The following is a 27927-nucleotide window of genomic DNA, read 5'->3' on the forward strand; positions in this document are numbered from 1 at the left end:
AGTGCTAACAAGAGGAGGAAGGGAAATTGAAATGCCATTACAATCTTATTCTTCATTAAAAGTGAAGTACTACATTTCCAACTAATTCATTTTGACAGATGATAATCTGAGAGAATTGACATCTATAACAAAATGTGACTATAGTGGATGCAATACAGGAAGTGATGTTTCAAGGTTTTTTTTTTTCCTAGCACTATGATGTTAATGTAGTAGATAATTCAGAATTGGGCTTCTTTAATCTCTTAAATCCATTTATCTTTGATCATCAATATTTTTTGTTATAGGCAGATATCTACCCACAAAACCAACAAAACCATTAGCTTCTTAGACTGTAAGGAAAATGAAGTAATTACCTGATCAACATTGCCAAGGGAAAATAGCGTCCGAACTCTTTTCCCAGGCAATGTGTGAGGAGGCATTTTAAAGCATGACTTTTTTAACAGCCTTTTCTCTCCCAAGTTGGATTTTTTTTTTTCGTTGGAAATGCAACATTATTTTGTTATAACTGTTGATGAGATTTAAGAGAGAATGGAGTGCTAAGCGGGGAACTCTTGCAAGTTACTTTCTTGTGAAACTTCAGTTATGGTTTTCTTTGGGATATAGGGTTGAAAACAAGGCTGGCAGTCATGTTCTGACAAGATATTGTAGAGGTATTTCAGCAATGTATTCCAGATATAATTATTAGTCATAATGTTTCTTTGCTAGTTATTGAGATAGACTCTAATGTGCGACTGAGAAGTGCCAAGTGAAGTAGTCACAACAGGATTTAAGTCCCAACAAAGGTCCTGCTGTTCCTGAACTTTTCTTTAGATGTTACGATGAGGCTTCTCTAACACTCACTGAGTGAAAGTGATTCCAAGGAAAGCATCAACCAGAACTACTTTTAGCAAGAAGTACATGGCAAAAAGACACAAAGCCATTGCACTAGTTAAGAGGTCAATGAATGCTTCTGTGAAGAGAGGTGGTGCTCCCTGGGCAGGTATATAGCAGTATGCCACCAAACTTGGTCCCAGTGCCACTGAGAACCTAGCTACTCTGTTGTCTTTCTGAGTGTGGTTTTTTTGCCCACAACTGAACAATGAATAATCTCAGGGAGCAGTGAACAGAGAGCACAAAAAAATCATCAGTTATGGTTCCTTTGGCTGCAGACCACTATGCAATAAATTATTTCAAAAGGTTCCTGTATATTAGTTTAGTAAATAGTTGGCCTGTTTTTCCTTTTTTAATAATTGAAGTTAATTGCCAGACGATGTCTTAAAAATACTGTCTTTAAATATGATCTTTAAACAAGAAGTTAAATTTATCTCTAGCAGAGTCTAGCAATTTAAATTTTTTATCAGATTCTCTTTTGTTTGCTTTCTAATCTCTTCATTTCATTTTTAGCATGTCTTATTGGTTTGATACGCCCCCTTTGTAAGCTAAGGAAGATGCAATAAGTTTGGAAATATTGCCGTTCTATATTTTAAGAATTCTCAGAGGCATTGTAGAAGCCTGCAACTCTCAATTTTTTCAGCAATCATTTGCTTGAGCCTCTGTTTTTTTAAAAATAAAATAAATAGAAATTCAGTCCAGATTATTTCAGGCTCTTTTTAAAAGGGGAACCATTTAAAAATGTGGGTGTAAGTTAATAAGAAGTTGAATTTCTCAAAAAGCACCGACCTAAGATTAGGGCAGGCAAACTAGCTAAAAATGGAAATCCTTATGCAAAAGTACTATACCAGTAGCCATCAGCCAAAATAACCCCTTTTCAGGGGTCAGAAAAAAGAATACAATGATATACTTTTCATTTTAGCAAACTTCGAAAATTTCTTGCTGGGCGCTTTGTCTTTTCTGATTCCTTGGTAATCTAGCCTTGGTTGCTTCACTTACTAATAAGATATATTTGATGGTCCTCCAGAGTTCAGTAACAATTTCTGGGGGTTTTAAACTGGTTTTGGGTTTTCCTACTCCATACACTGTGTTTTCTAAAAATTATTTTATCTCAGAAGAGATAATCAGTTTACCTCCAAGGCTCTGAGAAGCCTATGAGCATGCCTAGTCAACTACACATTTTTGCTTTTAGACATGGCCCCTTTGTAACTATTCTGGCAACACAGCCTCCTTGTCCAAGCACTCAAAGAGTATATAGGGGAATGCTGGAACCAAGAAAGGCAAAAGTTAGAAGACAAGTATTGCTGACATTTATTAAAATCTCCAGACTTACACAACTTTCATCTCTTGGCCTTTCTCTGTATCAAGTTGCAACAACATTTTAAAAAATGTCAAAAATATAAGCCACAAGTGCCTGTTTTTGCACTTGTGTATGCATGCAGCTCCTGATTCAATCATTGAAATCTGCATCCTCTAAACAGTAGATTTTGGCCCTCACTGTGTCAGTTTAGCATGCTTTCCAACAGCATATGGATAGCCAAGTTAACAAAGCTGAAAATTTAGGTCTGCCTAAAGCATCTCCTCATAGTATGTTAATATGCATAACCATATGCTTTTCTGAGTATATTAAAACATGGACTGATGTATGTGATAAGATTGTAGTTCCTTTGAAAATGCCATAGCAATGTGGGATATGTTTTTAAGAATAAAATTAATCTCAGACACAAAATCTCATACACATAAAAAACATCTAACCACCGAACCATCTAGCAAATGTCCAAAAGCTGTATATGTTCATACAAATTTTGTCTATGATTTTGAGGTTCTTTGTTGCTAAAGATTTTGCAGGAATGAGCTTGGTCACAGTTGGACCAGTAATTCCTGTCATCAGGCTGACATTTCAAGAGCAGATTTCTGCATTTGTACTCAACCTCCCAGATGCACCAGAACCACAACCACCCTCCCATGTGTGGGGCTGCAGTGACAGCAGAAGAGAGGCCTTTGCATTTGCAGAATAGTCAGGGCCAGACAGTCCTTGGTGAGCACCTTTCACTCTCTGTCCATCTGGGAGAGTAACGGCTTGGAATGATTTACTTTGCATTGTTCATGGAAGCTGTGCATTTTGCATACATGAGGGAGCTTCTTATCTCCTTATTCCTCTGGGTAAGCAACCTAGGGGATTTGAACTGAATCCATAAAGGAAGTATGCTGAAATCTGTGACAACAGTCTTTACATGATTTTATTTATCACTAGCAGTCTTTTCTCCCTCCCTTCCCATGAATGTTTTGTCTGTGCAACCAGGAAGTCTTGAGCAGGATCCTGACAGCACCAAAGGAAATGAGCAGCAGCTAATTTCAATATTACCTTCGGAGGCTTCTAACATTTTCAAAGGAGGTAGAGAAAAATTTGCATTCAGGCCATATTTTAAATAAAACCACTGTTCACTATTTATTGAACACATGGATGGTGAAAAGTATAGCAGCATTTTAGAAACAGAAATCCTGCTGTTAATGAAACTGCTAAACACTTTCTGTGCCGTCTAATTCCTTTAGCATGTAAGTGGGATTTGCCCAGTCCCTGAGCATCTCTGCTTTCAGGTAGTGCAGACTCACAGATGCCCTGAACTTCCCTTTTCCAAGCAGCTGTGCGTTTGCTTCTGTATATGGTCATGTACAAAAGTATCACTTGTTTAATCTAAGGCAAATGTCATTTACTTAAAGGTACCCTCTAGGATCACTGCATCATGATCAACTTCTCAGATAGGCAAGTGCATGCAAACCATACAAGCAAACTGTTCAGTTGCATGAAAAATAGTGCTGAGAAAGAAAACATTTAAAATTAATAAAAGGGACATATCAGTACCATCCAAAGTGGTATGTGACCGGCTTATCTCTTAGTTGTGTCTTAAGAAGAATTGTTAATTTATTCCTACAACAGAATGGGAAGCGTCAAGGTGTTCTATGTTCCCTTGGTGAAATAATGGTTATGTACTAACAATCATAAAATCTAACTTAAATCTCTTGCTTACTATGGAGATTATGTGGGACTTGTGAAAAGGACTACTAGGTTTCACTTAAGTGCAGAAATGCTTTGCTGGAGAGAGAAAGAGTTTATGTGAGACCTCAGTGGTATACAGACTTTGCAGCGACTTCTGCACTGCTCTTTTTTTTTTCTCTAAGAAAGCCCATTTCTCCTGCCCAGCTGTTTAACACTTTTATGAACCTTTTAAGAGCTTGGTGTCATAAATAGCCTCACTGTTTTATGTTGTCCTTTTAACACTTGGGCAGCTTAACACCTATGCTTAATACCTATTTGTTCTTCTGAAGATTAACAGCAATTAAATTAATTAAAAGAAATAATGAAATTTTCAGCCCATCTGAAAAAAAAAGAAAGAGAGGGAAAGAAAGAAATTAAATTGTCTGGTGTAATTAGAAACTGAAAATTTGTTTATTTTTGATCTCACATGTTTTGGTATCAGCACCAATTCAGTTGATTGTATTTGGATTAGATACAAGAAGCAGTTGATATCTGGCCTGAAAACATTCAACGTGTCTGAAGGATTCAGCATCTTCTCACTCTGGGTTGCTTACATCTTGTCACAGAACATTATGTTATCTTGTACCAGAGGCATGTTATTGATGTTAGGTTATACAATACCAAAACAGGATTTGTAGTGTCTTGTGCTTTTGGATCATACCCCCATGGTGCTCAGTCAGGACTTTGGGGACTGATTTTCCAACACTCCCAGTTGTAGAAGTACATATTTTGAACTGCTATACTCTTTGTCAAAAGTAGAACATGTTGCTGGAGAGCAATACATGGAGTATTTTAGTGTGCAGTTCAGATCTACCACACTCGCTGTCACAAGATCAAGAGGCATCCATGTAGTTTTTTATTGATTCAATCAAGGCAGAAATGTAGAACACCCTGAAAAGCACCATCGCTTCTCTAAACACGTGATGGAGACCCTCATCAAAAGTCCTGGCATGGGGGGCTATTCTGTCTCACAGTGCTGCAGCAACCGCACAGGCTGGCTGAGGAGCCCCCGTTTTCACCAAGATCACTTCTGCACAGCTGCTGATGGATTTTTTCTGGCTCCCACAGCTGTGAGATCAGAGCCAGTCGCATTGATGCTGCCCTTTGGCTGCTGTCGAGGCTGAAAACCTTGCTTCTATGCTGCCAGCAAAGTGCCAAAGCTGAGGCTGGTAGGCCACCCAAATCTGCCTCGCAGTCTGCCATCTCACAGCCTGCTTTGGCAGCAGTTAATTATAATGTTCCTGGAGAGCTTGTACGCAGCAAACTGCAGAAGCATAGCTGTCTTGCCCTCAGTAGCTGCTGTATGTGGATGAGCTTATCACAGGCACTGCCTCAGCTTCTTCTCCCATTTCCCACCCACCATCTGGGGTCACCCACCTCTCCCTGCTCTCCCTCTCCCCTCCTTTCCACTGAGTTCCCATGTGAATACACTGGACAGGGCCTGGCAGAGACGCCGGCCCTGCCGCCAGCCCTGGGAGCGAGGGCAGCCCAGCTGCCGGGGCACCAGCTTCTGCCTGGCGGGGCCTGCAGCCCCGCTCTGCCCAGTCTGCAGGGCCTGTCACCGCCGCCCCCTCTGCTTGCCCCCTTTCACTGGTGCCCGGTTTCTCTGAGTGTTTTGGCACTCACAGGTCCAATTTGGAAGAAGATGAGGTGGTTGGGAGCAAGCATGGCTGTGCCCGTCTTCCCTGGCGCTTGCAGAGGGCTGTGGTTATTCCTTGGGCCTTTGGCTGAGGGCCGTTCCCTTCCCCCAGCACGTCTCCCCAGCAGGGTTTCTTGAGGACTGAGCAGCTGAAGCCATGCTGGGATGACGTGCTCGGCTTCAGAGTTGGGGACAGGAGACTGCTGGGACCTTCTGGATGACCACACAACTTGTGAGTACCCAGATGTCATTTTCCTCAGGAGCTATCTGTAAGCCAACAGAGCTGTGAGCATGATGCGACAAAACTGTGATGTCTGGGGAAAAAACCCCAATCTTTTAGTCTTTCTCCATGAACTGTCTTTTCTTGTTTCTTAACCCAGCAAAGGGTCCTTCTCTTCTCCCTCCAACGAGCCGTTTTACAGGTCTGGGTAGCAGTGTTGCATAGATCTCCCCAAGGAGGCACGGTGCATGAGGAACCATGTCCAGAGAAATAAAAGGGCCTCTTGCCCCCCCGGCCTTCCTGGCTCGGCCCAGAGAGCCTGGGAGCTGGCCTGGGAGCGCTCCTGGCTGCGGGTGCTGGTGCGGGGGAACACACACGGGGGCTGCCTGAGGCATCACCCCTGAGGTGCAGCCCGGCAAAGCTGTATGGACACAGGACCAATGCCCTTCTCGGCTGGCGTGCAACGTGCTGGTGGATGGAGTCGGTTGCTCCTGACTCATGGGGGCAGATAATGGCTGTTATCTGTTTTGTGAAATAGTTTTGGAACAGCTGTAACAGTTTTGTTGTTTTTGGGCTTGGCTAACTCAATACCTATGCTCAGTCCCAGCCTGTGCTTCTGTAGCTTCATGGCAATTCAGAGAAAAGAAAATGAACTCTTCATTTTGCTCTTAATTCACAAGCAGTGTTTTTAAGTGCTCTCCACTATCTTAAGTTTTTGGGCTTATCACTTTGTCCTACTTGCATTTAGGCAATATTTATCTATCTCACAAGTCTGCCCTTCTAAAGTTCACTCTTTTATTACATTACCTCAGTACGAGCTATGCAAAGTAACCTAATAATTTGCTCTCTGCTTGTGCTAATCCAGTTTTTACACTCATTTCCTGTACTAGTTCTGCCTGGATTCTCAGCCTTAAGCCACCTTTTCATGTGCAGATACTATTTAGCAGATAGCATGTGAGGAAAGGTATTTCAAACATTTCACCAATCAGCATCACATACGCCTTTTAACACTGTGTAATTCAAGCATTTATATTGTGTTAATCCTTGAGGTTATGAACTCAATTGGGAATGTCAGCATGAACCATCCAAAATTAGGATTTGATTTTTTTGTTTGTTTTGTTTTGAATTTATTCCTGTCAGTCTCAAATCCTACAAACACTTGTGCTGTTTAACTTTTCTGCTCTAAGTCTTTAAAGCATCACTATGAGTATTCAAGTCACCATCTGTGACAGTGTGTGCAGAACTGAGACTTCAGTTTAGGGGTGATTGGAAATATTTTGACTAAATGCTTTTTGGAGCGGGGGGTGTTACTGAAAAAATACTTATAAAGTTAAATTCAATTTTTTGAAAATGTTGATTGTGTAAAAATGAAAGACTTTTGTTTAGATACATTTTATTTTTGCTTATGTATTCCAGTTCTCTTTCTCTAGGCCCTGTTCTTAAATTGTTAAAAATGTGGGTTTGCTTCTTATCTCTAGCTTTCAGACTCAACATCTATACCTTTCTGGCTTTCTTTCTTTCTTGTATCAGTCCAAGAGGCAGAATTGTTTAATATGTTATTCTGTGTTTCTTCCAGCTGTGATGACATAATTGATTACAGATGATTGGTCATAATAGTAAAAATCAAAAGTAGGCTGTACGTGAGGGTAGGCAGTTCAGATAACATTAGGAAATTACATTTATTTTTATCAGAATCTTTAATAGACACATAAGGTAAAGCAGCGACTGTCTTTCTTAAACATAAATGAAAACACAATTCTTTCTGAAATCATGTAATTTTCTTCTGAATAATAAGATTTAAAATATCCAGGGATTTGATAAAGCATACATCAAAAAGTCTGTCTTCTAATTTGCAACAAAACCCAGCAGTTTATTCCATTTAGATGAACAGATTCACTGGTGACGGATAAGCTATGATTAGTTATGTTTTTTTAGACAGAAGACTAAGATTTATTACTTAGATGTTATTCCAAACCTGATATAATTCACGTCTAGAGCTGTGGCTCACATAAAAAGTATTGGTGTCTAAACATCATATGTAAGCCAAAATTGCCCTAAAGGCCATGAATATTTAGCTCTGGGGTTATAGTTCAGGTCAGTAGCTTTTTGGATATTTGTTTCAAAAATGTGTGTTAACAGACAGTAAGGAATGAAATTCAATAATTTGTTTTGCCCTCTTAAGAATTAATTAACATTTTATAGTTAGCTGCTGAATTCAAGGACTTCAGTGGGAATAGGTCCAAACACTAACTTCTCTTAATGAGAAAATAAGTAGAAAATACACTTCAAAAAGTAATCTAATTTCTAACATACTTTCCAGATACCCCCTAAAGCCATTGATAATGTAGGTTATCAGGAAGCGTTCCTGGTCTTGATAACACTTTATGAAGTATCTCATGATGTTTGGCCCTCTTAAGTCCCAGCCCATGCAAATATATGATTTGTGAGTATATTGGTTCACAAAAATAAAATAGCCATTTTTAATTCTCAGAATTTTAGGGAAAAGTCAGAAACTGATTGCTCTTTGCCCTCAGGTTCAGAAACCAGATAACCTGTAGAAATATGTTCTTAAATTTCCATTCATTCCATTATGTTCAAACCTTCATTTATAGTAGGGTACTTGTGTGCATGATTTTTGATTGCTCAGTCTTGTGCTTGAAATGTAAGCTAATCTAATTGCATAACTGCCAAAGCATGAGCAGAACTGAGCATATAGTTAATTCCCATATGTCTGCTCATATTAGAAGGAAAAAAAAAAAAGAATATTGTTCTTCTACTTTGATGTCCCTTCTGGGTATTCTTTCTATAACTGTTTTTGTAAATGATTTTACTGACAGTAACATTCACAGCAAACATAAAAAAAAATTATTCATACAAAAGTGTTGAAAACATATTCTTCTTTACTTTCTCTAACCTCATCAAGAAACATTAAAAAAATCTCTGACTTTTTGTTCAACCAATAAACGGAACTAACTAACAGTGATGTTAGGCATCACTAGATTGTTTTTAATCCATTATGAATAGAACTAGAAACTCCATACTGATAAGTAATGAAACTCCATACTGATAAGTAATGAACAGAAAGACTAAGTTCAGCAAGTAAATTTGTTAACAAGTACTGTATATCAGCTAGGGTTGGAGCTGAAATAGTTTCTTTAGCATATAGAATTCTAAAGCTCTTTGTTAGACACATAATAAATAAGCACTGGATGTACTCTTTGAATACATTTAGAAAAAAAGTTGGCATAAGATCACATTTTGGCATTTCTTTTATTAGGATAATGTCATTTAGCACTAATACTCTCATTACTTCAGGACTGACTTCACCTGTGCTTGTATTTCTGACAAGAATATCAATTAGTTGTTAAAGATGATGCACCTGCCTCATTCAGGATGAAGACTTAAATATAACCACTTCAGTCAGTAGCAGTTTTACTTTCATTTGGGTCTTCTTCACTGAGACAATACATCGCTATGGTGAGCTGTTGGCAAAATGCCTATACTTTGTAGTTAATGACAAAAAGTAATCTAACATTTAATAAAATTATGTGGATTTTCTTATTTGAAATATAGTTTCACTTCTTTGGAAAAGAGCTGGAGAGGGACTTTTTACAAGAGCATGTGGTGATAGGACAAGGGCCCATGGCTTTAAATTGAAAAAGGGTAGATTTAGATTGGCTATTAGTAAGAAATTCTCTACTGTGAGGGTGGTGAGGCACTGGAACAGGTTGCCCAGAGAAGCTGTGGATGCCCCATCCCTGGAAGTGCTCAAGGCCAGGCTGGATGCGACTTTGAGCGACCTGGTCTAGTGGAAGGTGTTCCTGCCCATGGCAGGGGGTTGAAACTAGATGGTCTTTAAGGTCTCCTTCCAACCCCTAGCATTCTATGGTTCTTTGAAAAGCTGGATTATGGTAGGAGCATTGTATTGTTTAATGGCTATAACAATTATCTAAACTCGCTCTTTCATCTTCTGTTTCTATTTTTGCCTTTGTATGCAGTTTTACTTGACCTCAGAAAATGAAAAAGCTAGTCTGGTCTCACCAGCTCACTTTCTGCATTTCTAGAAGGGCCTTAACTTCTGGAGAAAATAGGCTGTAAGCACAGATGGCGGAGGTCTGTAATATACCAAAGATGACTCAGTCCATTAATGCATCCTTCTGGCTTTTGTAAGGCTAGAGTGCAGTTGCTTGGAAATCTCTGGTAAACACAGAAAACTTTGCTAAGGTAGTTTGGAAGAAGACATAGTGTTTACAGTGCTATTTCAATTTCTAATGAGTTTCTCTTTCCACAATTAAAGGACAGTGAGACCTCCACCCAATGCAGTCTGTCCAGTAATGTCAAGGGAAATGCTGACTTCCACCGAGCCATGAGCTGGCCTGGGAGGCAAGCTGGTGGTGGTAAGATCTGTGATCCCTACAAGTCATAGCAGGTTAAATGCAACTTTAGAACTGAGGAGCTGGGTGGCTGGACCTGCTCTGAGCAATCGAGAGCAGTGGACAGTCCAGCTGGTCTCTAGGAGAGGAGTACCTGTAGTGAGTATCTGTGACATTCAACCTATATTAAACTGTCCTTAGTGGTTAACGTTGGTAGGACTTGTTCCTCTCTTCTTTAAAGCCATTGTACTTAGAGAAATTAAAATAGCTACTTTAACATTCTTTGTAAAGCATTTCCCCCCTTATTTATCTGCAAACTACTTAGAATTAAGTAAGACGTAAAGTTTTCCATTTAAGCTTTGCAGTTAGACTGGGATTTTAGGTTTGGTGAAGTTTTTTCTTTTGGTATTTTCTCCACTGTTTTGTCCTGCCTGATAACAGAACTGGAGCCCATGTCCATGCAGTATTCTTCTAGTAAAGTGGCCAGTTCTTTAAGGTTTGTGAAGTGCTTTCATAGCCTAACTCTCCTGCTTTGAAGTTGTCCCTTAAAAACACCTGAAGTGAGATACACTCAGTGAAGAAAGAAAATTATGTTAGGAAAGCTATCTGAACTCTGAAAAGAAACTGGGTGGTAAAGGGCCTTAGGTGGTAAAGTCAACATTAAGTGAAGAGGGACAGAAACACAAATCCTATATGGAATAACAGATAAGTGGTAAAATGCAGCCCCTCCTGACATCACTGTGATTTTAGCCTTGAAAAAGATATTCTGAGGAAACATGGGAGTGTTTGATCTTTGCCCTTTCCACAGTGACAGAGAATTCTGGCAGAGGAGGGACGGTGTCAGTCCAATGGTCCTGGAAGTTGTGCGGCACCAGAGCTGCTTTCTATGAGTGTAGTATTTATGTTCAGGATATACAAAAATAACACACAGGGGCAGATCCATTTCTACAACTTTTCGGGTTTTGTTGGTCTGTTACATTTAGGGAATAAACGTGGACTTTGTCTTTTATTTTTAACTCTCTCAATCAAAGGTATGGACAAATGGATGTAAGTGGTTGAAGTATTACAGTGTAGAAAGTGACAGCTTATCATCTGAGACACATTAGCTGATTATGTATGTGCTCCCAACCTGTTACTAACATACTAGATTAAATCTGATGTTTGATGTTCTTAATTTTAGTTTGCAATGAAATAAGAGTATGCATATGATTATTTAATATGGTTCAACTGATAAGAAAGGTATTAAAACGAGAGAAATCAATAATTTTCTTATTAACTGACCCTATTCAAAGTTGCCCTTTGTGGCATAGGGAAACATAGGATGCTGTAGGAGAGAAAACTGGCACTCATTTGCCTTTTTATTTTATTTTATTTTTTTATTTTTTTATCTGTTCAGTGGTCCAAAACCTTCCAGTTTTCCCAGACTTGCATTTGACAACCGTACAGTTACTGTCATATTTAAAAATATCACTAGTTTTTACAGATGAGTTATTGCAACATATCTGGAAGTACCTTAATAATCAAATCATGTACTTGCTCTGCTCATCCCAAATAATCTGGTTTTGCAGTAGAGAAGCTCTTGAGTAGTTATTCCTTGCTGTTATGTCATGCAGTGCTCTTGTTCTCCTCTTATTTTTTCTCTGCCAAAAAGTAGTTAATGAGCTGAGGAAACTAGATGTTTTATAGTCAATCAATACTGAACAGTGAAACAAACTTCATACCTCCAGCAATGTATCTGGGAGAGGTGAACAAAGAAATCACGATGTTGAGAGAGGAAAGAGGAAGACAGGGAATAGTTTCTCATTTGTTATTTGTGAGAAGAAGGACCTTCCTGCAACATGACTTGCTTCTGTAGTACCCTGCAGTGAAGGTAGATTTTGTGGTTTTCTTACTGGTGCACTTCCTGCACTGTGTGTTTGCAGGGTATACGGTGTTTTTTGCGTGTTCACTTTTCATCTAGATTGTGGTTACTGCTGCTGTTTAGAGGAATAAATGCAGCAAATGAGCCCCTAATGGCAAGGAATAGGTGACCTCACCTGAGGGTATTGCTCATGGCCTAGGTAGGTGAAGTATCTCTTGCTCCCTGACTTTTGTTATTTAAGTGTGTTGGAACATTCTTCCAGGCACAATCCTCTGCTCTGGGTTTTTGTTGTTGTTTTTGTAGGTGTGTCTCTGAAGGAGTCCTTAAACAAGGAGTTGATATTTCCTATTGCCTAAAAGCAGAGTGAGAGGGAACAGTCTTAGTCTTCCTCTTCAGCATGACACACACACCCTCCCCCCACCTATATTTCAAGGGGATGTTCTCTGCAGCACAAATAACGATTCATATTTCCTTATGCTGCCCCACAAATAATCCCTGTCCTTGAATGAAAACGGACATTGATTTATGCAGGACACACTGTTGTTGTTATAATCCCCCTGAAAACACACCACTTTCCGTCATACGGCTTGGGAAGACCCACACAGCTAATCTGTGCCTCCCTTAAGAAGGCAGTCTCCGGGATTCTCATAAGCACCTCATTGCTGAGGCTACATTTCTGCTCCATTTCATAAATGAAAAATAGATTATTCTCTTGACAAAGAGAATGGGGATAAATTTGCCAAAAAGCTACAATAAAAGGGAGAACATAAACCTTTTAGATGGAGCTCATGGGTTCTGCTCCCCACACTGCTCAAGTGTTAGTACAAGCAAGTAGTGTTAATTCCAGTGTAGCTGTGGCACAAATGTAATACTTGCTGACTCACAGGAGCAATTTGTGAGGCTAAATTTTTAGTAATTTCTTCTTTTGTCTGTCTTCTGTTCATCAAGAGAACATCTTTGATTTTTACTACAGTATGTTAATGTTTTTATAAAGATATTTAATACAGGGAATGCAATGAAGGAGAATAATTCCCACTACATGTAGCTCTCACCAGCACCTTCAGATATGTGGATCCTCTCAGGAAGGCCTTATCAAGGATTTTTAGAGTGGCGAAGCAAAGCTGTCTTTGGCACTGAGAGAAAAGTGTCATGAAAATCCTCTTAGTAAAATTGGAGCCATGATAGGGTTAGAATTTACTTTTATGCTGCTGTACAGGCTGTGCTAGAAGCATATAAGGAAAACATCTGGCTCTCTGATTAGGGTCCAAGTTGAACAGAGCTAAAAAGAAGAGAAAAAAATTGTTTAAAATTAGCAAGGTATTGTTGGGCTCAAAGTATGTTACTGGCTCATGTAATTTTGGGTACAGGTCAGAATGACAATCAGTTGTCTGTAGCCTCAGAATAACAAATACTTTTGCTTTTCCCAGTTGATCCTGGTAGCAAAAGGCAGTTGCAGATAAGATTGCACCTTTTCTTCAATGGCTTTTTCAAAAGAAAAGTGGTCCTCAGCCCATGGCCCTGTTGGAACTTTTCACTGCCTACCATCTCATGCAGATTTTTTTCATTACACTTTTGCCCTCTCAGCTACTGCATATGTGTGGATTGAAAGTGGATGTACACACCAAGCTGGTACAGATGGATGTGTTCTTGGCTGTTGCACAGAATTAATTAGTGCTTTCTATTCTATATATGCCCTTACATTGTGTGTACCTTGGTAGCTGGGTGCATTGAACAATGTATCTAACAGCTGTCACATGTTCATTTTCTGCCTGATCCTTTCCCCTGAAGGGGGAAGGTGTGCAGTGTGCTGCCTTGCATTGGGAGCATGGCAAATGGACTCTGAGAGGACCTCCTGGGTCATCAAGTCTCATCTCTGGCTGTTGCAGACATCTACATTACATAATGCTCTTGCGAGCTGAGCAAGCTGCAGTCTAACATCATATTTCTTTTTTTGTGCTGCTATTGGAAAGCTGTTTCACTGCTTTCATATAAGGGTTAGAAATCTTTCCTTTTCAGCTTCAGATTGTTTCTGCCTTCTCTTTTGCTTATTTCATCTTGTGTCGATGTTGCTTTTGATATTCATTAGCTTTCTGCCTTCTAGGCTATCGCACTTACTGAATTTGTAGACAACAGTCTTACTTCCTCATAGCTTGTATTTTGGTAGGCTGTTGTACTGTCAGTACAGATGTGACTACGTTTGAGATAATTGTTACTCCATCAAAATTAAAGCTGAGAAAAATCATTCCAAGTGGATTTAATTTTTCATTTCTTGAAATCATTAACTTGAATTACAGGAGAGTTAGTGCTGTACTGATATATGAGAAAATGCCACCCCACCTTAATATCTGGGTAGGAAACCTACCACATTTGTTTTCTAATATGCATTGCCTAAATATCTAAAAAGATTCAGTTTAGTCCCCTGGCTCACCTTAGGTAAGACTTTAAGAATGATTCTACTGGTTTCAAATGAGTCTGTGTTGCGCAAAGTTCCACATGAAATTGGGAAATATATCCTAATTTCCTTCCAAAGCATAAGGTGCTTGCTAATGGCAAGTCAGTGATGAGGCTGTCCTGCCTCAGTCTGGGACTTGAGCCAAGTCATAAAAGCACTACAGCTCAAACTGCCCAGCCTCAGGTCCTGGGGTAAATCCCTTGGTGACTGCAGGTTATGGCCTATAAATACATGGAAATATCTCCACACGTGTCATTCTCAGCTTAAAACAAACACTGTACAATTTACCCAAGCACAGGGTCTTGGGATGGGGCTGCAGTTCTGAGCCCATGCTGGGGGCTGCTTGGTGGTGTGCTCCCACTAGGCACAGCTCTTCCTCTCTTATCCCCTCCCCGCAGCCATGCAGGGCCAAGGCATTGCTCTGTTCCTGCTCTGGAGTATGCCTGGCTCAGACAAAAAAGCAGACTGACCTGGTTGCTGTATCAGGCATTGAGTCACAGACTGGAAAAGAGGCCATTCTGCTGTGCTGTAATTTTGAGAGAAACTAGTTCAGTGCAAAAGGCTGGGGAACTTTTGTTTTTTGTTTGACACTACATCTGGCACGTTTAGCTGCGTCCTAGTATGACTATGACTGCCATAGTGTGTCTGCATAATGTGTCTGATCTGCAGGAAATGATCCACACTTCTGGAAAATGCACTTATTTCTACTGGATTTATAAAGAATGCCTGAACTGCCTCTTGCTGAATTTTCTCTCTGGTGGCTACACCTTTTGAGTAGTTGTGATTTTTTTGTGGAGGAAGTTAGGCTGATTCAGAAGTGTTCCTCTTTGCAATTTGCTATTTCAAACTATAGCTACAAAGGGGGAAGGTGGACCTCTTCCGTCATCCCTTGCTTAGAAATGTTTGGGTCTAGAAGTGTTCAGCATATCTGATGCTACTCCCTCAATAAATTAAGTAATCATTATGGATGTGGATAGCATAAAATAATGCTTTTCTTTTTGAACCATTCCTTGTTGATGTTAATAGATGGTTTTTTTGCAATCCATCTGCTCCTCTTGCCTGATTGATGTTCATCATTAATCCTGTGCTCTTGGCAGGCATGAAATATTCAAAGAAAACTTGAGATTTCACCTGTCTCCATAGCTGAAGGCAGTCTGAGTTTTGTAAAGCTGTTTATTTGGCTTCCTAAACTTATAAATAGAAATGTGAAGAGAATTTGAAAATCAGCTTTGATATTGTCTGGGCCACAAAAGTTCAAATATTTCTAGATTAGGAAGAGTTATTTCTGAAGTTCTTACAGATAGCAAGTCTCCTATTTGAAGAGAAACATCAAGCCTAAATTTTAAGTGTCATGAAGGTCAGTCCTATTAGTGCAAGTGGCTTTCAAAATGCTAACAGATCAATGTGTTTTACATTTTCATCTATCTTTCATTCACTTTTATGAGAGTGGACCACATGTGGGACAGAATGGCTTGTAATAAAATCCTTTTTTCTCTTTTTGTGACTGTATTCTATGATTAGGGCAACTGTGATTTTTTCCATAGAAATGTTAATAAAACTTTATTCTTACTGTCTGAGCTGTTTCTGTCCCCATCTCTACTTATCCATCCTTTGTTTGCCTTCAATATTCACTGGTAAATCAATGTAAGAAAAGAAACTTGCAGTCTCCAGGTCAGTTAAGACCTACTGATAAACAGGCAGCTTGTTGCTGTTGCTCCACTGAACTCTGTTTACTTTGGTGGATCTCCTTTGCTCTTCCTTCTGCTAATACTAGTTGATTTTTTTATTATTATTTTTTTAAGGAAAACGATCCTTTCCCGTCACAGACCCTTTACTTATAAATGCATGATATAATATAAGTTGTTTGTTTTTTTTTTTTTAACAGGAAATTATGGAGAAAGTGGAATGGAAGCCTTCAAAGAGCTGGCTGCCCAAGAGGGTCTCTGCATTGCTCACTCTGACAAGATCTACAGCAATGCTGGGGAAAAGAGCTTTGATCGCCTGCTCCGCAAGCTGCGAGAAAGGTTACCCAAGGCTAGAGTGGTGGTTTGCTTCTGCGAGGGGATGACAGTGAGGGGGATCCTCATTGCCATGAGGCGCCTGGGAGTGCTTGGGGAGTTCCTGCTAATTGGAAGGTAAGGGTCTGGGTGTCATTTCTCTGCCTGTCCTTTCCCTCTTGTCCTGCAGGAGGTCCTTTCATTTCAGAGCCATGCAACTCAGGCTACCTGTAATTACCATGTTTACTTGTCTAATGAATCAAAATAAATAGCAAGATGGTAAAGCAGATCTCTGGAATGCGATATGACGATGTATTCCAGCTTAATTAGTGGTGGTAACTTTTGCTATTAACTACTAATTCTTTTATATGGATACATGATATTAGTGCTTTTGTGCTTTTGCACACTTTAAGGGAGCGTTTCATACACAGATTTTAGAACCAAAATAGGGAGAGAAGAATTCTGGTTTCAGAATGTGTCTGGAAGTGTGACACAAGACAGCATTTCATGTGTTTCACTAAACATGTCTCCTGATAATTCGAAACCCCAAATTATTGTGTGGTTTTGATTACTGGAACTTTTTTCCAGTCTTATGATTACAACCTGTAATCCTCAGTTGTATACTTTGTTCTGATCTTTGCTGTTGAAAGCTAGGGCACTGATATTACACAGACTTGTTTGTTTTTTAAAACGTTGAACTTGCTTATGGTCAAGTCAGTATGTGTGTGTGTTTTTATATTAACCAGAGTAATAGTGCAGGCTTGTATTGGACAGGCAAAGGCTACCTTTATCAAAAAGAAAATGGTTACTTTTTTCCTTCTAGAGTTTTTCTTTGTAGATATTCACTGAAATATAGTAATTTTAGTTCTATCACACGTAGTCTATCTACATTTATATTTTTGTGATAATTCTTATTTTGAGGCTTCTTTGACTTTCACCTTGATTTTTGCAATGTCTTTGTCTCATTTTCCATTTCAATGAATCTTGTTCAAATGATAAGGACTGACATTTTCTGTCTTGTCTGTTAGGTTAATAATGTCTTTTTTAATCCTTCTAGTTACTCTTTGTTTCTTTCTTATTTATTGTTTAAACACCGTTCCTTTAAGGCTTTTGACAGTTGTCTCCATACCTATTTAGCTTCTGTTATCATTCTGATCTTTCAGACTTCTTTTTGTCCCTTTCTTTCCTTAAAGTCTTTGTATCTGTCATTGTCATTAACTGGGATGCTCTCCTTTTGCCCTGTGCTATAATATTGGTCTTTCCTTGACTATATTGCTCCTCAAAACCCAGAATTATGATTTTTTAAAGTCAGACAGCTAATCTAGCCTAAGCAATCATCTGAAAGCAATCAATGGTTCTCCTTTCATTGTTTATTTTTGTTGCAGTCTTTCATTGCAGTCTGTTTGGAGCAGAGACTGTATCTCTACAAGTGTGTGTAGATAAGATATAGCACATTTTGAAAACCATCAGCATTAAAATGAAACAGAGAGCAAGGTGGTATTGAGAATGGTATTCTAGATTTGTGCATGTGTTTTTCATCTGCATCATTCAATACACACAATTTGAAATGAATAATGGAATGTTTCAGTACTGACATGTTTTATCAGCGAATAGAGGAAACTAACTATAATAAAATTAGTCTGGGTGACAGCATCCCTGGTCTTTTTGTAAATGTCCTGCGGCTTTAGGTAACGCTGTCTTCATGTATTGTTGTCATTCTGTAGTGATATCTTATTGTTCACCTGATTTTGGTGCTCCCTCTTGACACTTTCCATAACAGAGAGCCAAAGGAAATCAGTCTCTTTCATTAAGCACCAAAATGAGGTACTTTGGTACAAACTTTAGTTTCCTATTAAACTATTTACTTAATCCCCTACTCAATGGACGTGTGGAACATTTCAGCTTATAATTTTGACTACAAGCCTTTATCAAGCATTATACTGCTCTATTTAGTTCATTTATTTGTCTCAGAATCTGCCCAGCAGCATTGCTCTGAGCCTTTTGTCAGAAATTCTCACCTATTAAATGCTAATAATGGAATTTCTTTGGAAATCACAATGCATTTTTCAGGTAGGTTTTCACATACCCTTCTTTTATGCTGATAAGAGTATGGGAGGCTCCTTTTTTAGGGCTAGGTGGGCTGTTCCAATCATAAACCAGGCTGGCTATTGTTTTGCATAGTCTGGATTGTGTCCAACAGCTGGTTGAAATAAAAAGTATCATAGGGCTTGCACATCTTTCATATGTGCTTACAGAACTAAAAGAAAAGAGGTTTTCTTTGAATTGTCCTAATTAAGTGATTTTAAAAAATGGCAAATCTAGCAAACTTGTGAATAAGTAAGTTGCAGAGGAATTGCAGTGCGATGAATTTGGTCATCTATATACAAACAGGAACCAAGGCACATATTAACATTGCTCTGACATGCTGTTTATTCTTTTTTATTCAAGTACCCAGCTAAACAAAAACCCCAAAGCCTTTTAAGAACATTCTTTTAATTGACGGAAAGTGGAAGTAAATGTGAAATCAAGACTTTTTTTGCAATGATGAGCTAAACAAAGCCTTTAATTTACCCACAAATTTATTATCAGCCAAACTGTATCAACCCCATACTCTGCTCTGACTCACTGTAAAGAGCAAGCCTTTACAAAGGGACACCTGGCTAAATAGCATCCTCCTGCTGCATCTTCAATATTTCTATTGATCACAGGAGACAGGAAAGGCTTAGCTTAACTAAATTCAAGGTATTGGAAAGAGTGCTGGGAACTCTCTTTGACTTCAGCTTAATCTGGGAATTATAGGGGGTTACATTGAGCCAGAACTGGGTCATCGGACACTGGGGACTTTTCCGGGATGTGCTGACTCTTCTCAGGCATGGAGTTAAGACACTATTTGTGCTTTATCTAAGCAAGTGTTCCCAAATTCAGACTGGAGATCAAACTAGAAGTTCAGTCCCCTTTGCTACTGGAGGTGGGAGTCTGTTGTATTAGCAAAAAGAAAAGGAATTCCTATTTCTGAATCTGGAGGGAAGCTGGGATTAAGACAGGATGGGAGAAGAGGTTACAATCTGAGGGAGAACTGCAGATGTTCTGAAATTGATCAGTGTCCAAATGTAGTGGAGAGTTTTAGTGGTAAAATGTATTAAACTATGAAATTAAAGATGATAAAGCTTTAAAAAGTGGCTGATAATCAAAGCGAAAGGAGAAGGCAAAAACTGATCATGGCTTTGTATAAAACCAGTGATTGGAATAGTACTGGAATAACCAAAGGCAAAAGTTATGGTAATAAAATAAACTGTACTCTTGCGGCAATTGAGGTTATAGCTCTTTTAGCAGAAATTAGTTTTAATGTGAAGAGATTATGTAGAAAGATGCTCAACATCATGTGTCTAATCATGTATATGCAGGCCACCAGGTTTTACGTTACTTAATAAGCATCAATTAGATTTTGTGAGAATCTGGCAAGGTGGAGGAATCTCCTATATATCCCCTGGGATGATGCATCAAGGCAAGGCATGTAACTGACTTTCTAGCATCTGTGTGGGTAATGCAAAGCAAATGAAAGATACAAATGAAATCCCCAATATTAAGAGTTACTCTGAGATCATTGGAGAACAGACATGTTAGATAAATAGTTGGAAATGAAAATGCTGTTTTGCAATTTGATGATCTCTCAAACTCCTACACACAATGGTTTGTGTAAACTAGGAAGGAAGTATTAGTGCAGATGCCATTTTTCAATATAACACTTGGTAATAGGCTATGTACTGCTTTGCTTCCGTAGGCTTCCCAATGTTTTATGATCTCCATTAATATTGCTCTATAGGCTATTGTAGAACTATAAATTTTAAGAGTTGGTACGGTGAATTCTCCTGAAAGTTTGGACACTTGGCAGTGAAGATATGGTTGGGTTCTTTGCTGTGAACTCAGCGCATGACAGAGGGCAAGTCAGTTCTTCTTTAATAAAACCCTTTTAGTGCAGGGTGACAGAGTTTTCAGGATGCGTAGTGTGACAAAATTTTTCCTGACTGCCCTCCCTTCACAAGACAATATTTGTGGGTTTGGCATTTAACTTCACACCTTCAAAAATATTGAGAAGGCACTGTCAGTGTAAGTTGTTTGGTCCCATTATCTGACATTGTTGGATATGTGGAACCAGATTTCATCCAGGTGTAAAGAGTAAACAACTTGCCAGTGAGTGTCTAAGACATGTGCCCTGACGCAGTCAATCCCTGGGGGGCAGGGTGTGTGGGAGGATTTGGGTAGGTGCTTAGGGCAGTTATCATCCTCCAAAGCCTGGGATTTTATACGTGAACAACCATGTAATCCCATCAAATTTTGGTGCATGACTTGACAGAAGAGTGCCTTGCCTACCTGCATGAGACCCATCAATTCCTAGCACTGTGACTGGGACACTGAGCCCCTGTTCAGCTCCATCAGAGCAAAGGAGGGCCTCTGCATCTGTGGACACGGTGGTTAAGACAGGGACCCAAACCCTATCTACATCACCCCAGTACTCATAAAGAAAAACTGGAAGGAGAAATTGACAGGCTCATAACGTTGATTAATAAGGGAGGAGGAAGAGTCTGATCAGGAAGCTGGTCCTTCATCAAAGAAACAGGAGAAGGAGGTGACAGAAGTCACTTTATAGTGAGGCAGAAATCACCTGGTCCCTGAGGGAACTTTGAGATATGCAGAAAGATTGTGTCTGCCAGCCAGGCAAAATGGATGGCTGCCTTGTTGCTCGGATGCTGGGATACTGAGGCTGACAGTCAGGAATTAAAAGATGAGGAAACTCAGAAGCTGGGGTAACTTGCTAGGGACCAGGGAATAGACAAAGAAATTGGAAAGGCAATAATCCAAAACCTCTGGAGGTGGCCTCTGTCAGGCATGAAGGCAAGATATCTCTTCAGGGATGACCTTGTAAATTTCCAAGGAAGTAGACCACTGGAAAAAAGTGGTGTTTTAATTTGTATCTCTGTTTCTCACTATCCAAATCTATTTTAATTGGCAATATATTGAATTATTTTACCCCAAGTTGAGTCTCTTCTGCCTGTCATGGTAACTGTTAAGCAATCTCTCTGTCTTTGTTTTGACCCATGAGATTTTTCATTCTACTTTGTACCTCTCTCTTGTTGGGTGGGGGTACCTGGTAAGCAGCTGGGTGGGCATTTGGCTGCTGACCAAGGCTAACCTACCAGAGATGACATAAGTTGCACTGACAACAGTATGATGACAGGTATTTCTCTTTCTTTTACATTCAGTTCTGACATGACAAATATCAATAACACAGAGTATCACAAATGCTGCCTTCCATATCTGGCTAAAGAGACTGTGTGCCTTTTCCTCCCAGACAAGTCCCTGGTGCCAGTGGCTCATACATAACCTACAAATTGACTGAGAATATTCTGCTGTTATATTGGGATGTTTTTTATAAAAAAGATGACCATCAAAGTATGTTGCTATTTTTTTAAGTTAGACTAGCTGAAAGAAAGTTGCTTTCTCCAGTGCACAGTGTCTTTATTTACACAGGGGCTGCCCCATGTTTATGAAAAATCAATGAGAAATGTCCACATTCTCCCAAAGGAGCTGAAGTGCTTTGCAGGGCCAATGTGTTTAACTCCATTTCTAGAAAATATGATTAGCTATTTTTAAGTACATAACAGATTACAAAGAAATCAGTAAGAGCCAACGCTATGCTGTCAGTGGGGAAAAAAACCCTGTCTTGTGCTAGCCTAGATTATCTAGCATAGGTTTAGGCTTTGTAAATTTGGCAAAAATAGTAGATATCACACAGTGTTGCTCATGATAGTGTTACTTGCTATGTTACTACAGTTTACTATGAATGGAAATGTGGTGTTAAGAGAACTGGTGGTAATCCAGCATTGCCAAATGGATACGATAGAACCCAAACCACTAGTATATGATGTGCTGGTTGTTTTGGGAGGGTAGTCTGAGTGATAAAACTCATAGTGGTTCAAAAGCCTAAAGTAAAGATGACAACACAAGTGGCATGCTGACAAATAGGAAGATAGTAATTTAAGCAGAAAAAAAGCTGTTTACAGCAGGAAGAAGACTTATCTGTCTGGTACCTGCACAGCCAAAGATGCTCAGAATGACTGTTACTAATGAGTCTGTTGCTGTTGACACTCCAAGTTAGTGGAAGATTCTGTATTTAAATAGGTGTTTAGATGTAATCAGAGGTTTAGCTAGGTTTGGATTCAAATTCCTGGATTAAAATTCAGGTAGATTCCATGAAATGCTGAAATCATTCATGATCAATGTTAGAATACTTTCAAAGTCTAACTGAATATGGCAGTTAAGCAAAATCTTGTCAATGAAGATAGTCCCACCTGGCAACATCAGCCTATTTCCTGAACATTATCAAGGTTGGTAATAGGATCCATTGCCAATTTTAAAGTCTGGAACCTCAGCACATGTCAGTCTCTACAAATTTGAATTCCTTATTCATTCATAGTTCAATTTGTAATTGCAGTCTAGCACCTGTTAACTATGATGAGAATTTATAATCAGTGTGGATGAGAACAGCATTACATGATGCAAGAAGACTATGAACAAGCATGTTTTGTTTACCCTTTAACCTAAAATAATATCAATCCACATTAAAATGGGATTACATGTCAAGTGCCAATTAAATAGGCATAAATTAGAGCAGAACTGCCTTTCATTTGACTTTCTCTGTAGTTCACATACAGAGTTCACCAATAGCCATTCCATGGCTGTTGCTTGTTGGAAGCTATGATGAATTAGATAGAACATTGAGGTTTACTTGGCTGGGATTTTAGAGAACATTTCCCTGCTGATCTTAACAACAGGAGCAATGTTCAGTTATTCAGGGGTAGAGACAAGAAAATACAAGAAATATACCTATTGTTTTTAATGGTAAAATGGGATTTAATTAACACAGTGGGCAATTTTTTAACTGTTTTGGGTTGAGGATTTTTGTCTTTTCACTTCCTTCTCCCTTCTATGGGACATGAACTAAACTAGGTTTTGGATATAATCAAACCTCTGTCATATGGGCATCCAGAATTAGTTTCAAAGACATGTATTAACCCTTAGATATTTCTGTGGATACACTCTGTTTTTAATGAGGGTGTCATTTTCAAAAGTCGTAGGTGAGATATTTGTAAATTGTAAATGTTTTTGTAAATGCTACTCAATTTCATTAAAACCCCCCTTTTTAACTCAAAATGAGATAGTTTCTGTTTTATGCAATAAAAATTGTTACAAAATAGTAAATTTCAGCCATGGTCTCTTTATGTTATTCCTAGTTCTTCACAGGCTTGTAACTCAGAATTTCCAGTATGGTGCTTGCTAAAGTGAATCCACTTCAGAGGAAACAGATCATATCACCAAGTATGAAACTGTGTTCCCATAGTCCATGTAAATTCCTGCCCCAGACTGTCCAAGAGGGATCCTGTTTTGATAGACATGAAATACTAGGTCTCTGGTAACTTGAAGACATAGGAAAAAGCCCAAATCCTTCCTGGCAACTTTTTTCCAGGGTGATTTTCCCATGTGATCTTTAGAATTGTCTGTCCTTACGTGCCTATGTATCCAGAGACTTCCTGAAAGGATCAAGCTTATAGGGATTTCAGGCTGTAGGCCATGCAGTTGTGAAATGGTATGTTTAAACTGTATTTGAGTGCTTGCAAACTATCTGTGGTAAGAAATAAATCACAGAAGATAGTACTTAGATTAGACGCAACTCTGAGTATCTTTTGTTCTTGGACAGTGGTCATAAATCACTTCTTTGATTTCTTTACAAGATTTTGAAAGAAAAAAAATATCCAAGTTATTATTCAGAAGATGTCTTTGTACGTATTATTAATATAAACATCACAAAGCATAAATACAACACTTTAATAAATCCTGAATGCACCTGTAAGACTAATTAAAGTGGAAGCAGTACTGATTACTAAAATACAAATGTGTAAGTTATTTTAATAAAGTAAATACAGTTTTTTAAATTGATATGAAAGGTTGCTGATTTAACAAACAGGACACATGAAAACCTGTTTAAGGCAATGTACACGTTTTAAGGTAGTTATTAATGTACCTTTCTCTTAAATGTTGATTGTATTGAGAGAAGAAAAGGGACTGGGATTTTCCTGTTTCTGAATGCTTAGTGGAATTGATTATCAAGGCTAAGTAACGCTATCTTTCACTTGCTTAAGTCACTGGAAAAGGAGAGGGGACAAAAGCATACAACTAAGTATCTTGAAATCAATAAGAAATGTGTCACTTAAACTTCATGATGGTAAAACTTGTGGGGACAAAACTCTCTTGTTTCTGGATTTCTGGTAAAGCTTTCAATGAATCTAAGGCAGTTTATGCTTAGAAAAAAAAGGCTAAGACTTGGTTCAGTGTTTTCAAATTGTCTTGACATGAATTTTGCAAGGAGAGTTATCTAAGCTAGTAACGTCCAACAGAATGCAAGGAAGGAACATTTTCTGCAGTCTTCCAACATTGAAAAAGTGCAACAGTTCAATGTATGCTTGTTGGCTGTGAATTAATATGGACGTTAGAACCAATGAATTACCAATAACATGGTGTTATGTATTGTTGATGGTTTATTTATTAGGGGGTATAGGTTTTATCATGCCTCTGTAGCAACCAGTAGCTGGATGGCTGCTGCTCACTGGAAGGATATGCTGTGCTTTTATGTGAATGGATAATATTGAATGGTACTACTTCAAGGGTCTTTGTATAATTTACTTACGGCCAGACTTTTTCAGGCATGTCCGTGTGAGGCTGGGATTTTTTATCGATGGTTAGGAAACAAAGCAGTTTATGTTTCTACTGACAACAGTTAAAATAAACCCTAATACTGTGAACTTGGGAATTCCTGCAGTTTACTTCTAGTGCTTTTCAGTGCTCAAATAGAAATGTAATTTAATACAGTTCAAGTAATACCATGAGCTAACCCCTCCCTCAAATTATAAAGCTCAATGTTTTTCTTCAGGTTTAACTTCTTAATTCTAAACAGCAAATGAATCACCTGTGCTATTTTTCAAGAAAAACAGAATGAAGGGTGAACCTTCCCTGAAATACTTGTTCATTTTATTATTACTAAAGGATAATTATGTTCATGTTTCCTGCCAAGTCTTAGAATAAAATTTGTTTTTCCTGCTCCAGTATAGACATATATATAGACTGTTAACAGTTCCAGTCCTTGGATCACTAGAAAATTTGCCATTAGGGGTAAGTTATTAACTGAAGGTAATCAGAATTACCTGAGCTGTGTTCGTACAAACAACACGTTTTGACAGGGACAAGCACATCAAGGAAAAAATAATTTAGGTTGTAATTTAAACAACTTTCTACTGAATGCCTGAAAGCAGTGACTGAAGAGCTTTAGAGCTTCTGTGCATAATCATCTGGCTGCATTTTCAGTGCAGAAATTTGCTGCTTGTTTAAGCTTTTGGCTCATTGACCAGAGAAGGTAAAATAAAGAGCAGGGTACAGTCTTGTGGGGAAAGACCATATACTATGTGATTTTCAGTAGTTTTTCCCTTTCCTTTCATAAATGCCTTCAACATAATGGCTTTGCTGCAGAACCTCTGGTACTTTTCCAAGGCTGGAGTATGTGCCCAATATTTAGCAGTCTGAGGAGCTGAATTCATATGAAGGGAGGCTAGCCCTGAAGCATCTGTATGAACATACAGTGTAGAAGTTTTAGGTCATGCAAAGGTTGTAATCTGACAGCCAAATGCATAATGTTTCTGAAGCTGAAATTAAACTGGGATCAAAGCAAATGGCCCATGGTGTTAGATCCTTAGTCTGTTGTTTTCGGCTGAAATTTTCAGCCAAGGCAAATCCTTTCCATTTCTGAGGGATAGTAGTGCTTTATGTCCTGACATGACGTCAAGAACTCATTTCACAAAGTCAAAGCTGGCTTTTTCATGTCACTATTGCCTCTTCAGCGCCATTAGTCTGTTTTGATGCAGGACTGAAAGATTGCAGAACTGGCCAGCTCTTGCCCACGTTTCACTTCAGGCATTAAATGTCTGCATCTTATTTCAGTTACTTGTACCTCAGAGAGGGAGAGTCAAAAAAAGAATTTTGTATCAAAGCCCTGCAAATTCATTGCTGCCTGATAAGTGACCTGGCACTTATTTTAACTGACTTTAAACCATATGCATTATTCACTATGAGCTATTTGTGGGTAAGCTTTGGTACCTAGGGCTTATACAGTTATTTTCCATGCTGGTGATTTGGCTATATTTATTCATTCTGTGGGGAAAAAGTTTAAATTTTTTCCTCCTGTCCCCCTTTTCATCAAAGACTGGAAGGATGCAATGCAAATCAGAATTAAAAAGAAAAATATACTTCTGCTGTTTAGTATAGTAGAAATAGAATGTATTATTTTTTCTGCTTTACAGAGTAAGACTGAATTCTTTGGTTTCAGTCCAAAGAAGGCATTGCTAAGAAGAGACTGACTATCAGCTCTTCCATGTTAACATGAAGATTAGGAAAGCTGCATAATAGGTCAAATTTAAGCACTTCTGTATGCAGAAATGACAACCTGAATGTGACTCCTGTTACGGGTTCTGCTGATTTCTCACAGCAAGTTGAATCATTGTAAGTTGTAATTTCTAATAAGAAACATCCAAATTTTCTCTACTGTTCTTCTAATACATCTCAGAATATTCGATTTTACCTGCCTCCTTGTTGTTATATATTATTTGCATTCTTTAGTTGTTCTTTGCGTGCACCATTTTGTTTCCTGCATCTCCAACCATCCTTTCTTCATCTTCCTGTCCCTGTTTACCTCAGTCTCAAGACTTTCTTGCCAATCAATATATTGAGCTCTTCAGCACCTGCTACCATTATGCAGCTTTTAATTTTTGTAGTAAAAATTCCTCACTGTTTACATAATTTCATTTCTGTGAAGTCAGGAGGAATTTTGGCATTTTCTGAATCAGAAATGGAGATAAGTAAAACATGCTCTTGAAAATCCTACTCGTATTACAGAGAAACTTGAGGAATAGGGAACTTTTCTGCCTTATCTGTTTGCTCCTATTATGTTAGGCAGATTTACACCCTTTTTTGCAAGTCTCACTCAAAGCCATTATTAAATAAACATAAAAATTCAGGAATGATATATCCTCTTTTTTTTTTGTGTGGATGTGCGATAACAGTCAAGAAAAAGAAGACCCCCCTCACCTCAAAAGTAGCTATGCAGCTATGTAAGACTGGCCCTTTTATTGTTTTCATCTGTTCTTGATGGGAATTTGCATCACTATTGCCATTAAAAAATACAGTATGAAGCATTTGTTACCATATTAACCACTATTGCATTTACAGACCTGAAGTACTGTAAGGGTAATTGACTTGAATCTGAAAACTAAATTCTGACGACTGGCAATGATATAAAGTGAAAAACTAGGCAGGTGTTCCAACTTCTAAAGGCTAGCAGTTGATCATTTTCAGAGCTGCAAACTAAGTATATGT

General features: G+C 38.7%; 1 protein-coding gene across 6 annotated transcripts in view; it reads left to right on the plus strand.

Annotated features, from left to right (window-relative positions):
• GRM1 (glutamate metabotropic receptor 1) overlaps positions 1-27927 on the plus strand; it is a 198803-nt gene that overhangs the window by 22736 nt on the left and 148140 nt on the right. For all 6 annotated transcript variants that reach the window (XM_080388235.1, XM_080388236.1, XM_080388240.1 and 3 more), the window contains one exon: positions 16338-16587. In XM_080388235.1, coding sequence (XP_080244361.1) covers positions 16338-16587 — 250 coding nt within the window. The remainder of the gene's footprint in view (positions 1-16337; positions 16588-27927) is intronic.

Source organism: Falco punctatus (genome assembly GCF_963210335.1).
Source record: "Falco punctatus genome assembly, chromosome: 5".
NCBI lineage: Eukaryota > Metazoa > Chordata > Aves > Falconiformes > Falconidae > Falco > Falco punctatus.